The sequence below is a fragment of the Hibiscus syriacus genome, unplaced genomic scaffold (genome assembly GCF_006381635.1).
Source record: "Hibiscus syriacus cultivar Baekdansim isolate YM2019G1 unplaced genomic scaffold, ASM638163v2 tig00117048_pilon, whole genome shotgun sequence".
Taxonomy (NCBI): Eukaryota; Viridiplantae; Streptophyta; class Magnoliopsida; order Malvales; family Malvaceae; genus Hibiscus; species Hibiscus syriacus.
Window position 1 is genome coordinate 1,070,787 of NW_024063538.1, and position 15,749 is coordinate 1,086,535.

The following is a 15,749-nucleotide window of genomic DNA, read 5'->3' on the forward strand; positions in this document are numbered from 1 at the left end:
CGATGAAATTTCGCTCTTCAGGAACATGGCACTGGTAGTGACACCGGCTCTGAATGTGATGCTCTTAGTGAATTATAGTTCCAGGGAACTGTCACAAGGACATGGTTCATGGAAGTCTGAGTATAGTTCACCATGGTAGTCCAAAATTCAACTAATTCAAACAAGTAGCACTTATGGTGACGGTGGCGCGCGGGAACTACCGGTGGTCGCTTCAAATGACGTCTATTCATCCTTCAGTTAGAATTATGTGTTGTTTTTGCAAAGCATTATTTGTTTGTAAACGTAGAGATTTGTTTTTTTCTTCTTTAGTTCATAATTTTTTAGCATTGAGAATATAAAAAGGTTATTCTTTTCTGTAAGATTAATTTGAATATTCTGAATAGAGTGTTGCACAGATTTATTATGAAGACAACTATGTCATTCGAATTGTTCTATTGTCATAAATTGAGCATTTGTGACAAAATATTCAACACTAATGGGTAAAAAGCGTCGGAACTTGTTGTCACTGTTAAATTTTTTGATGCAAACATGTCATTATAACTTAAAAATTGTGAGAGTTTTGTACAAATTGTCACCAGAAATTTTTTTTGTTGTTGTAAAGATGGTTTCAGTTTTGAATGATAAGACAGTATATAGCTGGGGTCAAGCACTAATGCATTTTACCATGTAAAAAGATCAACATAACACAGAAAACTAGTACAAGTGCAACATCATAAAAACAACAATCTAGTGAACTACAAAAGCCTAAAATTTTTTGAAACACAAATGCATAGTATACTATCGATAGACTGAATCACAAGTAGAATGATAAAGAATTCGTATCTAGGATCTTTAGTAATATGTCCCGAACTCGATCTATATATATATAATGAACCCCTTAGATTGCCATGATCAACATGTTTACTTTGCCCTTTAGATTCCATTTGCATGCATTTTAATCTTTAAGATCACCATTTGGATGTATTTTGAACCCTTTGAAATCCCCATGCTTCCAGGCATGATCTGAACCCTCTAGGATCTTCATTCCCAAGCATTTTGAACCTTTTGCTTTGGTCACCCCGTCGACGCCGACTGGTTTCGCCGTACGAATCGGACCATCGAACCCCAACTCTATGTCGTTCCCTTTGCGTCGGGGATCATGTTTTTTGTTCTGCTTCGCGGGTTTCGTCTGGCTCATACGGTTGCAGAGTCTTCCGAGGAAGCAAGCGATCGATGATATAACGATGATCACCGCAAGCACTATGAAAACCGTACCGAAGGATCCATCAGAGTGGAGCTTTGAGATGGCAGTGCTTGCCCTGAGTTAACACTGTTCGGGTACATTAACGGGCTGTGTGTTTCATCGATGATACTTTGGTCTGAGTTTAATGGACGAGGAGATAGATTCTTTAGGAGATAAAGGGTTTGGATTATTTGTATGAATGTGTGCACTCTTGCTCTTTGAGTGCAGATAAAGAGGGAGAGATAGGAAACTCTTTAAACAAGTAAAGAACATTTGCTTGTCACAAGAGCTTCATTTAAGTAAGGATGAAGTTAGTGACCATTCACAAGAACTACATTAAATAATTATTTTCACCATTAAACTTTAAAATTTTACAAAAAAATCATTAAATTTATCAAACCATAAAAAATGTTATAAATATAAAAGTTCAATAAATTTAATGATTATTTTGTAATTTCGATAAAATTAACAATTATTTAGTAATAATTTATAAATTTAGTGATCATTTTGTAATTGTCTTAAATTTAGTAATCATTTTATAACTTATGAAAATTTAGTAACCAAAAGATCATTTGATTATAGTTAAGGGACTCTCTAATATTCTTTACCCTTTATGCAGGATGGATGTAGAATTTTATGTTAGGGGTGAACTTATAAAATTTTAATGGAGAGACAAATTCATAAAAAATTAGAAGGATAAAAGATTTTTAATAAAAAAATACAAAAAAAAATATCTAAATATAATTTAAATTTATCTACCCTGGCTTTAAGTAAATATGAATTGGTTAATATAAAATTTGAGATTTAGGGTTGTTTGTTTACTTCAGAATGATTTAGAGACTCGTATGAATTAGCTATGAATGTGACATGATGTTTGATAATAGCTCTGAATGATTCAGAATGTACTTGATGTTGAATCATTCAGTACTGTTTTGCTGAATCATATTAACTTCAAACTAAATCATTATAAATTCAATGAACGCACTTTGATAGCAAGTAAATTCGACAAGAAATACTAACGGTGTAATCCATTAGACTAGAATAAATAAGATAATCCAAATTTTTAAGCTCTTAAATAAAGGGATTAAATCTAACGTCTAACAAAGTACAGGACTGACATATTTCCAGACTTGAAGTGCAATGCTTCAATTTAATAAAGGGGTAAACCTCTTTATTAAAGAGGGATAACTAAAGATATTCCTGCTGCTTCTTTAACTTGCGCCAAAGAAGCACTTGCACTTGCTTTGTAAAGAGAGAAAGTGGGATTTTGGCTGCCTTTGGGTACTGTGAGAGCGTTTGTTTACTCATCAATCATTGGTTGGGGTGAGATTAATTTCGGTGAAATTAAAACAATAATATTAAGGGGATTAAATTCTATGTAAATATATTTAATTTATATTTAATTTGATTATTTCAAATATTTATAGTTTAAAAATAACAGTTTTAAATATAACATTAAAATTGAACTCGCAACTTATATATAATACCGGAAAGATTAGACACAAAAATTAAAGGTTATTTAAATATTTAAACAAGCAGTCAAAGTTGAAGGCTTGCAGGCTATTTGGAAGACAAAAAGAAACAGGCGATTCAACATTGGGATCGGAGTAAAGTAATCCATGACCATGACACCATCTTTTTCCCATATTATCATACATTAATATTAAATATTTTCGTCAATAGCAGTGATCTGATGGAAGAATAAATTTAATCTCGACATTGTAAATAAAAAACTAATCAAGATCATTCTTGTAATAAATTTTTGTAGGAGTAACACGAAAGATCCAATTGTATATTAGTGAATGAAGAGGCATTGATGAATAAAGAGTAAGGAGGATTTTAAAATAGTCTTTCGGAAGATTTTAATTTTGCCTCGTTGTATGTTTCTTTGACCGTATTGACGTGCTCTTTATCCCTTATAGCGACTATTTGTATTTTTATTATTATAATTGATTATTGTATCATTTACGATATCGAGGAAAGGAATTGAAACATTTATCAGTATATCCTTTAATGAGAATGTTTCAAGAAAGACACAAAAAATTTAATCTTATTAATAATTTCATAAAATAAATATCAGTGATGCTACGAGTAAGACCTTAAATATTTTCAAATTAATCCAAAAGTTTATTAGAATCACTCCTAGTTAATGGGTTGGTCTACCATATGGCGTTTGATTTGATGGTGGAACGTGGTCTTTATTCCTTCGCTTTTATTTTCTTTAACAAAGTAAAAGTAAGGGATTCGGTGAGACGTTGAGCATACGGGTGTAAACGAGCCGAGTCGAGCTCGAGTATTGTTGAGCTCGGCTCGACTCAAAAATTGTGAACTTAAAATTTTTAAACTCGACTCGAACTCGAAATCCTGAACTGAAGCTCATAAGCATTTGAAAATGCTCGAATGAAAAAAAATCTTAAACTTAACTCGATTGAAGCCTCAAACTCGAACATTAACCTGAAATACATGAAATCTTACTGTATTTAAAAAAAATCAATACATAATATTAATATTATTAATAATTTATTTTTAAAAAAAAAATCTTAATATATATTTTCAAGATACTCACGACCTTTTCGAGTCGAAATCGAGTAGCTCGTTCGGCTTGTTAAGAACCCGAGTCGAGCTTGAGTCGAATTCATTCGATCGAGTATTATCAAGCCTTCAAGTCGATCTCGAGTAACTCACGATATGTCTCGTCTCATTTACAACCTAATTGAGCATATGCAAAAGTTATGGAAATTAAGCTTGAAATTAAATTAAAGCATATTTAGCAAACACGTGGAGAGAGGGTTTTGGTCCCTTGATTCATATGGTTAAAATCTCGTTATAGTTCTCCAAAAAGAATTATAACTCAATTAAAGTCATTTTTAATGAAAATTTTATGCTTTCAACCCAAAAAAATTAGGCTAAAGTACACAAATGCCCCAACTATAAGGCATTGCTTTTTGAGTCTCTTGACTACTAAAACTTACAAAATAGTCTTCCGACTATAGGATGTTGCTTTGTTGAGTCTCCCGATTATTAAAAGTTATAAAATGGTCACCTGACTATTCATATTTCAAACTCATCATTTTTTGTTAAAACTTACAGCAGTCTGAGCTAGATGTTAATCTACTAAAGAGACATGCTAAAATGCAATCACAAAATCTCAAATGACTATCAATCTCAGTCAACACGTTAACATCTAACTCAGAAGGCCGTTATTTTTTATTAAAAATGACGAGTTTAGGACATATGAATGGTCGAGTAACCATTTGATAACTTTTAATAACCGAGGGACTCAGCAAAGCAACACTATATAGTTATAGGATCATTTTGTAGCTTTTAGTAGTTGGGAACTCAATAAAGCAACACTCTATATTGGGGGACCATTTGTATACTTTACCCAAAATTTTATCTTGGCCCCCAACGGGAGCCCTTGATATGAACAGGTTTGGTTTACTCATTTGTCAATGGATATGTCTGAACAACACTGAAAATTCATATTTCGAAACCAAGTAAACTTGAACAAATATGATTGCCATTAGTCTAACCCCACATCAAGTAAATTGTCAATTAATCGGTGAAACAAAAACAAATGTATTTCAAGCAATCACAAAGATGCATAAAATTAGTTTTGATAACAGACAAGTTTTGCACCCAAAAGATTTATATATATAGGGCAGATACTTACATAGTATAAAATTCATTAATTTTTAAAAAAATATTATAACTAGATGAATCTAAATAGATGAACGAGATTAAAATTTTATTATATGAAAATTAAAGAAAAATAATAATAGTAATGCATAAAGTTTTAATACGAGTCGTTCATCTAATAATTATATTTTTATATAAAATTAATGAGTTTTATATGGTATAAGTGAATCATATATGGGGCAGGATCCAATTACAACTAGTGTAAAATTAAGAGTTTAAAATTTTTTTAGGACCGTTGGATGAGTGAAATCAAAGGCTTAGATTAATAGTAGGAAATAAGAAGATATTCACTGGAAAAAAGAAAGAAAAAACAAACAAGAAAGAAAAACAAAGAGTTCATCTCGGCCTTTGATTTCACTCATTCAACGATCCTAAAAATGTGTAAAACCCTTAATTTTACCCTGGGTGTAAGTGGATCCTAACCATATATATATATATATATATATATATCCATAAGTTCCTATAACTAAAATGTTAAGCACCAAAAAAGATGAAACCATGACAACAATCCAATTGTCTTAAGAAGGGAAAATTGAGGGGACAATGTGAATAATCCACCAGAATTTCCCATATTGCTAATTTCTTTAAGGCTTCGGGCCTGCAATAATGCATGTAATAAGCAAACTTTCTTATAACTTTATTTGGTTCCATCTGAAAAAATTAACTGATAGTATAGATGTAAAACTTAAGACTTAGAATACGTACACTATTGTCTAGGGTTAGTATGTTTTTTGCAATCTTTCTTATAATTTTCCACCGACAATAATAAATTTCTTTTCTTTTGCCTGTGACTGCTTCTGTTCAAGATTTTCACATATTACCTAATGGTTCGACCATTAAGTTATAGTAATAGTTGAATGATGCACAAAGGTACTTTGTTATCTAATTTTTGAATCGAGTTTGGGTGGGCAAAAAACTCGACCCGGCCCATTACTATCCCTGTAACATGACTGTGTGTCAAGTTCCAATAGCAATGAATGAAAAAATATCTTATTGGAATCACATGCTGAACTTGCCAAAGGATACAATCCTAGAACGAAAATCATGTATTTGGGGCTGACATTCAAATCTACCATTTCCCAATCAATCAAATTTTAACAATCAAATAGATATGAAAGTAAAGGTGCCATTCGAGAAAATTCAAATCTACCATTTCCCAATCAATAATCAAATTTTAACAAATCAATAGATATGAAAGTAGAGGTGCCAAAAATCAATGCCATGCATCATTTACATGAAATGTGAGCAATGTGAGCAAGTCCGCTCACAATATGTCAGGATGGAGGCGTGGTTCAAGTTGAGGCGTCTCAGGCATAAAGAGGCACTTAAGGAGTATGTGAGTCGATTCAGAAAACCCATGCTCAAAGTCCCAAGTTTGACTGAAGAAGATGGATTCTTCACCTTCATGTTCGGATTGAAGCCATGGACAAATAGAGTGTTGGAGCGAAGAGAAGTTACGAAGTTGTTTAAAGCTTTGACAATCACCGAGTCCATCAAAGAATTTGGAGTCAAGAAGAACAAGAATTCCAAAGCAAAGCCTAAAGCCGAGGGTAGCAGCAAGAGATTCCACGATGAAGGCAAGTCAAAGGATGAGGAATGTTGTTCCTCGAGTGGCAAAGAAAATCCATTCAATGATGAACCAGATGGTGAGTCTGGAGAAGATGTGTGCAGTCTTGACACAAGTTCAAGTGTCAAAGATGCTAAACCGAGGGTAAGAGTCGAGCAATGAGAGGGCTCAGACTTAAGATGCCAGAAGTGTTGCAAGATTACCCAAGGGGAGCCGAGTCATCCAAGGTGATGGATGAGCCTAGGATCGAGTTCTCCAGAGAAGAGGATGAACCCAGGATCGAGGGGGAGTTGAGAGTTGGCTCAATACAGTTAATTTTTTTCAAGGCAAGTATAAGCCAAGTGCAAGAGGAGTTAGCCATGTCCAAGGAGTTTGCCGAGCATGTTCGTGTAGAGAACATGGATTCAGAGACCATCATAAGAGAAAGGTCAAGCAAGGGCTTGTCGAGGATGTTCAAGTGAGGAACAATCCTTCAAAGACGTTGAGGGACAAGGCAACCACGGAAAAACTGCCCAATAACAGGTGGGTTTACAGGGCGGTGACTACAGACAAATTGAAGTTGTGTTCAGCTTCAGTTGACAGGATAGAATAACGAGAACAGAAATGCTGCTGTATTGATAAAGGTGTGAAGACAGATTAAAATCAGTATTCAAGTGGGAGATTTGAAAATTCAAAGCTGAATTTGTTGAATTCAAATTAGGCTGAATTTGTTGAATTCAAAGGTGGGCAATATGGGCGGCTGAAGGAGAATTCAAAGGTGGCTGCCTAATTTTGTTGATTTTTAGCTTGGGAAAATTATTTTTAGTCACTGGACTTTAGGGTATTTACATGATTAGTCATCAAGCTTCAACTATAAATACCCTAACCCATTTAGCTTCAATATTATCCCAAAATCCAAAATCATTTCTTTCTCATAATACTAGAGAGTTTTCTTGTGAGTAGTGAGTGTTTTGTAAACACCTGTAAATTTCTCTCTTAGTAAAATATCTGCAGCAGTTCGGAGACGTAGGCAAAATTGGCTAAACTCCGTTATCAATTTCAGGTATTATTTTTTCGCTTTTATTTCGTATTTTCACTAATATGGTTATAGGAAAATTATTCGTACTCTGTTTATTTCCCAACATTTTACAATTTTTTTGGCCGCCTGAGAGATTGAAAAACAAGAACGTAAGAGAGATTTGAATACCTTTGGAGATAACCGCTGAGGGATCTGTGAGAGATTTTGAATTAGAACCCAAACGGACGAAAAACAATCGGAGAGAAATGTTTCGAGAAACGCGAGAGCTTGAGACAAGCGCGACCCTGAGTGAGAAAATGCCAAATTTGAAAGTTTTAGATGGCTGAAGCATTTTAAATTGAAGGGTAAACAATCTTTAAAGTCCCTAAAATTTTAAAAATAATTGAATTTTAGTCATCAAATTTTATTTACTATTATTTGATTACTGCTGTTGGCTGCCGCCGTAAAATTGATATGATGCCTCCACATCTTTCCTCTCTTTAATTTTACCTCAAATTTTTTTGTTCATCTGATTCTTAATAAGATGATTTGACAGTTGTACTTGTTTTTTAATAATTAACTAGATATTCATTAATCAAATATGGTATCATTAACAACGTCAAAAATACAAAAAAGATGAACATGATATAGATACAACGGTGCAACGTAATAGATACATGCATGACGAGCGAAGATATGGACGACGCTGTTTGCTAAACGTAACATGGAAGATGCTAATTTGAGGAAGGGAATCAGGCATACGACGAGCATCAACAAGATAGAAACGATCCTCCATTTGGTGAACTACGATCAAGATGTCACTCTCAACGGCCACATGTAAGAATTCCAATTCAAACTACCAGTCGAATGCCATGACAGCTAGCAAGCGCTTCAATGATACTAACATCTCTTAGTCCTAAGATTGATAGAGCTCGAATGACAATCAGCAAACCAGCACTGTCACGCGCTATAGTCCCAATAATCATAATTCCATTAAGCTTAATTTCATTCGAAAAACTGAAGTAACTAAAAAATTAATAAAGCAAATGCACAAGCCATCCGGTTAATAGATGACGCAGACGCAAGCCCCCTTTCACTAGTTCGCGCTATCTCGACCCTCCGAGCTCGCTTCTAGTACACCGAATTAACCTGGATACCGAGGGAGGAAAAAACATGGTCGCAAGATTGCAAAGCTCAAAGCTGAACCCAACTTTCAGCTCAAGACCATCCCAGAACCACCAAGGGACATAGCAGAACTCCTAGAACGAGATATATTAGGCCCCCTTACATTAAATCAGTTGCTATTAGGTAGAAAGGCTTAAAGCCACTCTTTCAATTAAAAAAAAATATGATTTAGAATGATTGCTACAGTAATGAAAAACTGTCAAGATTATATTAGAAATTCCGCGGTTAAAGTTGTTGTCAACGGCTTGGGTCTCTGTTATTGTTTGCGGAATTGGGGACAACAATGGAGATTTTAGGGACATCGAAGGAAACCCGAGGGAAAACATGGGAGACGATGCCATATCCTCATCTCGATCTATCTGCTTAGGTAACCCAGACACTATGTACTTGTTTGGTTATCATACTTAAATACACTCAAATTTGTGTTAAAAAGCATGCTCCAGTCTTTTGCTTGCTTGAATTCCCTTTACAATATTATTTAGGTGATATTTAATCGCTCTTGTTGATCACGGGATCATGATAGTTGTAATTATAACACGATTACTGGTCCTTATAATTCTATAAGAAAACACGCCAATAATTTATGGTAACAGATTCAGAAAACAAGTCATCTGCTGAAAAGAGCCGATTGCCAATCACTCCGTCCCCTCGTCAACGATTGCTGTCATTGGTCTTTAATGTTACATAGTCTTTTTTTAGATTATGCCTTCAATATATAATCTGTTCCTAAGGAGATAAGTTTCTCATTTTATTCAGACTTGCTTTGAATGCAATTCTTTCTTAATGCTTGATAAGATTTGTATGATTTATAAAATAAATGGTTTCTGCATGTGTTAACCACCTTCTACTGGCGTAAGTTAGTCTTACTCTGGTTGATTGTCGGGTATTATATGTGTCCGAATTGTGTATATTCAATAATTTTCAAGATATCAGAGGATCATGCCTACATATTCATGTTTAAATGTGTTGAAATAGTGGCCGTTGTATTTTAGGTGAAAGAAAAAGTCTGAGTAGTATAGTTTGTGCTTTGTCTATGTTAATCTCAGGTAGAGTGTAGAATATGAGAGCGAGTGTTTTGACTTAAGAATGTTCAATTCATTCCATCTTTTTTATCGTTGGAGGGTTTTATTCCCTTTTCATATCTTGATATGTATCATACAGTACTTAAAGAAAAATTAGAAGTCATAAAAACACGTCATTTTTATGTACTTATATCAGAATAATTGAACATCTATATATATATATATTGATTTATTGATGCACATCTAGTTTATGATCTGCCATAACCGGAAGAGTTTTACTTTAGTATTGGACTACTATACCTCGTAGCGTACCTGTATAATCTTACATAGTGGGAACCCAGGACTGGAATAATCTCATATAAGAGAATGCCTAAAAATAGGGATGCCATCTAATATATACTCTTTACATAATAAACGAATGGAATGAAAGGGGTCAGAAAAACCATGCCGACTACACAGGCGAAAACACCATAAATTACCTTTAGACTAAACTTGGCACACATCATAAGCAGATTGGACTCTGTTATTAGACGGCTTGCCAATCTGCAAACAACCAATTGGAGGGACAGTAGGGGTGGTCAACTCTCCGAAAGTTTGCCAACAGAATGGATCATACAGGTGGTAGCGTTCCTGCAGTGGCTTTAGCTGAATGGCAGATAAAGTGACGCCTATACATGGAAGGCTGTCACTGCAGGCTAAGTGTACAGGCTTTACTGTGTATGTTCCTCTTATCTTTCATAGGTGATTCCTGATAGAGAGACTGCAGCCGTTTGGTTCTTACAAGTTCTTTGTCACAAAATTGATCAATCACAATTGGAAGTTGGACCTCAGAAACTTGAATATTTGAGAATAGAACCCCCTGAACATTGCCCGATCCACCCTGCAGAAGTGATTTGAAGTTATATGCAAGAAACTGCTTACTAGCTACCTAGATTCATATAAGAACTTATATAGAATCTTAGGAACTGAAACTGATTTTTTCCCCAGCATTGGAATGGATAGGATTTTTAGGCCCATATAGTGTGATGAACTCTAGTTTATCTAAACTTTATGTGCCCTACTTTCCTTTTCTTGTTTTAGTGGTCTTCTTTTTTCACTTACCAAAATCATGTATTTGAGTATGTCGGTGGCTTGCAATCTATGTCATCTGAATCCATTTTTTTAATACATTATGGCTAAAGTACATTACTTAAACCATTTCTCTATACCAAAGGGAGTAAAGATTTTAACGTGTACCTGCCATGTCTTTATTCTGACACCATTCATTGTGTTATGCATGATGATATCTCGGACAGTAATGTTTGAGACACAGGCTTTTGTATTATCCTTCCCCAAGCTTCCGATGCTGATTCCATGCCCTGGTCCCAGTTCACATTGTGGATGTATACGTTTGAGCATCCTGTTTGTATAGAAACACAGTCGTCTCCTGCATCAATTATTAGATTTAAGAACTCGGGTTAGTTTAAACATGAAAATAATTGTATTTATGTTATTATGAGAACCTGCTTCTAAGCAAAATTTAGAGAAGAGGCTTTTCTTTAAATATCCATAACCAATGTATATTTAGATATGAGTGAAGGGTATGATTTTTCAAGACCCTCCAAATCCATGGAAAACAATTAAAAAGAAGATTGAACATACCGATGTTGAACATACCTGTATCCGACACTCACATTTAATCCGAATAACATAAGGTAGGGATCAAAACAGAAAGATCTAGTTGTAAGTGGAGGCAAAAGGAAAAGCTGAATGGAAAAAAACAAAAAATTTATTCTTGTTGTCTATGTAGTTCAATTCCAATCTTGTTTTGGGTGGTTGATGCCACACCATTCTTTAGAAATTGACACGTGTAACTGATTAGTGATGGTACCCTTGAAACTTGTTGATATTGCTGGCAACCACTTTATCAAATTATTTGTGGGGATGGAGAACGAGTGGAGTGAAATTGTGAGCGGGATAAGATGTGATATGTTTCTTTCAGCATCCTATCAAGTACCTCAATTTAGCACTTTTTCCCTACAATGCTGTCAATTGTTCACAAGTTCTTTATCTCAACCCTGTGTCCCAATGTTGACCGCAAGGCCTTTCATCTAGACTTATACGAAACTTATATGTATTAGTCGTTCACTCTCGAATTTGAGTAACATAAGTCGAGACGAGCTCAAACGGTACCCCACCATTGTAACCGAATTTGGTATGACAAGGCAAAAATATCTATTTATTTACTAGCAAGATAGTGAAATAATTACCGCATGCAAGATTAGTGCCATGAATTAGCACATCCTTGGAGTTCTGTAGGTGGATTCCATCTGTGTTAGGACTGTCCCCTGGAGATGAGATGGTCATATCGTGCACCACAACTCCGATGCAATTATCAAACTTGAGATGGCATTGGGGACTGTTTTGAATGGTATGCTGGTGACTGTCACGTTAAAGCTCCATAAAACCTTAGTGCCTGAGCAACAGAGTAAGAAAAAACATCACAGGACTGCATAATCATGGAATAAAGATTGATTTTTTACCCCTTCTTTTTCATTGTTTAGAGTGGTCCTTACAGTTGGTTTGATGTTTGGCATTTTGCCACTGAGTTCATTTCTGACCTGCCACCCAATTTATATGAGAAACATGATTAGTTTTACTGACATTCAACACTATAGTTTCAGGTGCAACTGGAAAACCGAAGTAGGTAATTACCGGCATTGGTGGCCTTTCTTGAACAGTGCTGTTTAATGGGATTATGAGTTTTTTTTCATCGTCATATGGATCTTCATATGGTGCATCTTGCCACCACCCTGATCCTCTTCCATCAATGATACCTTTTCCCTGGTTATGCCTTTCAGCTTTGTGAATTCAAGCCATTGTAATATACCTTTGCCCCATGGTTGAGAATCTGTCGGAGCAATAATTGTACCATCCAGCTGAAGAAAGAAAAAGATGATTATTTGTTTTAGAGGCCCATTTTTGACACATACCGAGACATAGATACAGCAATATGACTCGAGTTCGGACTATTGTCGTATCTGTTTCATTTTCTTATGTTAGTGCTTATTGGATTCTCACATGCTATTACCTGAAATACAATGTTTGCTTGACAGTAAGGACCGGAGAACGAAATGGGTCCTACTAGGAAGACGGATTCGGCCGGAACAACTACTGTCGATGCCTCCACCTTACATGCAGCTGCCCATGCGGCTTGGAATGCCTTTGCACCATAAACGGATAATCTGTGAGTTCCACAATAGAACTAAAAGATATAGAATTTACAGTTGAATGTTAGTTAACACTGTTTGCTATGGTAATTAAAATATTATTTGCTCTTCTCGTGACTAAACTACCTTAAAAGAGAGAATCTTTTCTCTATTTCGAAGTGGACCCCACAGGCCCGGGTAGTCTCATTACCCCGAAAGTTCTTTCTTTCCTATTCAAGTAAAAAGAATGGATATGCCTTTTTGCTTTTGACACTCGAAGTTTCATGTTTAACGCATATTCATGCCTTTTTTGTAATGATAATGATGTCAATTCTTAAGCGAACATTGAGCATTGTATTAAAGCATAATGAGAATTTGGCATCACCTTGGTGTCATCAGTTTTCCCATCACCCTTGGCACCAAAATGCAGCACGTCGAAGACCTTAGACTGCTGCCCTTTCTGAGGCGGTGGAGTTGAAGGGACTTTCACTCTAGGCTTGGGAGACGGTGGAGCTTTCGCCTTTGGAGACGGCGTAGTAGTTTTATGCGGCGGGGATTTAGCGTAGATCCTCCATTATGGTAATTGTGAGACCCTGACCGTGAATATGGTCTTGTTTTCTTATACAGTGAAACTGCAGCAGCATGCGCAGCAGCATGACTTCTCTGCCTCCAATGCTTGCCTTTTCGAGCAATGCAGGTTTCTATACTTGAAGACCACACCAGAAATGCTGCCAAAAACATAAATGTGAGTCTTCTTAAGCTAATACCCTTCATTGTTTTCCTTTTATTTTGGTATTACTGAAGGTGGGAAACGAGAGGAGAAAAAGGGGTGAGAGAAAGAAATTGTGCTTGAGAGCCAAAATAATAAGTACTGGTCTTTAAATAGGGAGACGAGTTATATGGACTATTCATATATAAATTTTTTCACATAAATTATACTATTATTCAAGTCATGTAAAAAAATTAATCCTAAATTTGAATTTAACCTGAACTTGAAATATTTTAAAAAGTTAATCCTCTAAATCCAATTGAAACTCACTAAATTTGAATAAAAATTATTATTTCTAAATATATTGATAATTGTCTTGTTACCCTAATTCTTTGTGAGTTTCGGTTGGGATTTCTTAATGTACTGAAAAGGGATTATTGCAGGGTCCATCTACATGACACTTGTAAAAATATTGTTGAATATCACCTACCAACTTTTGAAAATTGTCGTATCCTACATTTGTATTGTACCTAAATGTACTAATAATATAAATAAAATATAATATTTAAAATATAAAAATGGAAATCTAATTTACCTATATTTCACATTCAGTTTCATAATAATAGAGGGGAGAATGAGAAACAATAACAATGTGATTTTTGTCTAACATTTGCAAAATTAAAATATCTAAAATTCTTTAATGTCTATATATAGACTCTTTAAATTGCAAAATATTGTCCAAACAAAGCCCTATATTCAAAACTAAAATTTATTTAGGTAAAATACACAAGATAAATTTAATAACTATTGTGTAACGGTTTGACAAAATTTAATGATTATTTTGAAATAATTTGATAAATTTATTGGATAAAGTACACAATAGGTTGTTGAATTAAGCTCAAATGATTGTTTTAGCTATTGAACTTTAAAAGTTACAAAATGATCATTATAATGTTATAATAAGTGTAGAAAATTGATAAATTTAGTGACTATTGTAATAGTTGATAAATTTAACAATATTTTATAACCTTTTGATAAAATTTAATTATTATATATAATTTAATCAAAATTAATTATTAATTTGTAATAATTTGATAAATTTAATAATTATTTTATAATTTTTAAAAGTTCAATTCTCAAAATGATTATTTAAATACAATTCAGTTGTTTCTGGTGTATTTAACCTTTATTTTTTTGTGAATAGATATAGATGATGTGACTATTAATAATTATACCTTCTCCACTCTTTTCTACCTCTGGTAACTGCTAATTTTTTTCCCAGTAAAAAAATACAGTTTTTACTGTTATTTAATGTGGAATTAAAATTAAATGTAGAAAGGAAAAGAAAGAACAAAAGGGTACACGTGAATGAGTCTATATGTTGGGGGCTGATTATAACAGTTCTATTCTCACATGTAACGTTCACGGGCTTCAGTTCTTTTGCTTTGTCTTCTTAAACAACAATTATTCTGATATCTTTTATAATTTTATATATGTATGTTCACTTTAGGGTATATAGATAGGGGAGCAATATTGTTTAGGTAGTTTTGAAATCAAAATTATGGGTTATTTAGGGTCTAATACTTGTGACAATTTAGAAATATTTTTAAGATGAGTACACATATATTATCAATACAAGTGTTTAAATGGGGTAATCACAAATAAAATTTCATGATAGACATATCAAAAATAGGTAACTAACCGAAATTTCAAACTCCCGACTTGTTTGAAGAATCTAGTATTTGATCCTACTATATCAATTGATTGTTGATAAATTATTTAAAATTATAATTTAGTTGATTGATTCGAAAATTATAAAAAGAGTGGTACTGTCAACTGAAAAAACTGTCTACTACCGAAGATAACTGATGCTTTCACCTGATAGAATTAGTCTGTCGGCTTAAGCTTGTGCGTTTATTTTATTTTACTTTCTTTGTATATAAATATATATTTGTTCTGCAAATATAACATCATTCTGAAAGCATAACCTGAGCAGAATAAACAACTGAAACAAACTCCCTCCCTCTCCATGGTGCCCATAGTTTTGCTTTATGTACCATAAAAATAGTACATTACCCACTGGTACTTGGCCTCTGATATTGACAGGATAAATGAAAAGAAAGTAATATCAATTTAGCTTCCAATCTAATATGACATGTA

General features: G+C 34.1%; 1 protein-coding gene and 1 pseudogene across 1 annotated transcript; both read right to left on the reverse strand.

Annotated features, from left to right (window-relative positions):
* Positions 1-847: 847 nt before the first annotated feature.
* Positions 848-2,342, reverse strand: LOC120197323. Its single transcript, XM_039198895.1, has 2 exons — positions 2,332-2,342; positions 848-1,298 (listed from the first exon to the last, which is right to left on the reverse strand). The coding sequence occupies exons 1-2, from the start codon at positions 2,340-2,342 to the stop codon at positions 935-937; spliced, it is 375 nt and encodes a 124-aa protein (XP_039054826.1). The 3' UTR covers positions 848-934.
* A 7,604-nt stretch (positions 2,343-9,946) lies between these two features.
* On the reverse strand, positions 9,947-13,749 carry LOC120197482 (annotated as a pseudogene).
* Positions 13,750-15,749: the final 2,000 nt, after the last annotated feature.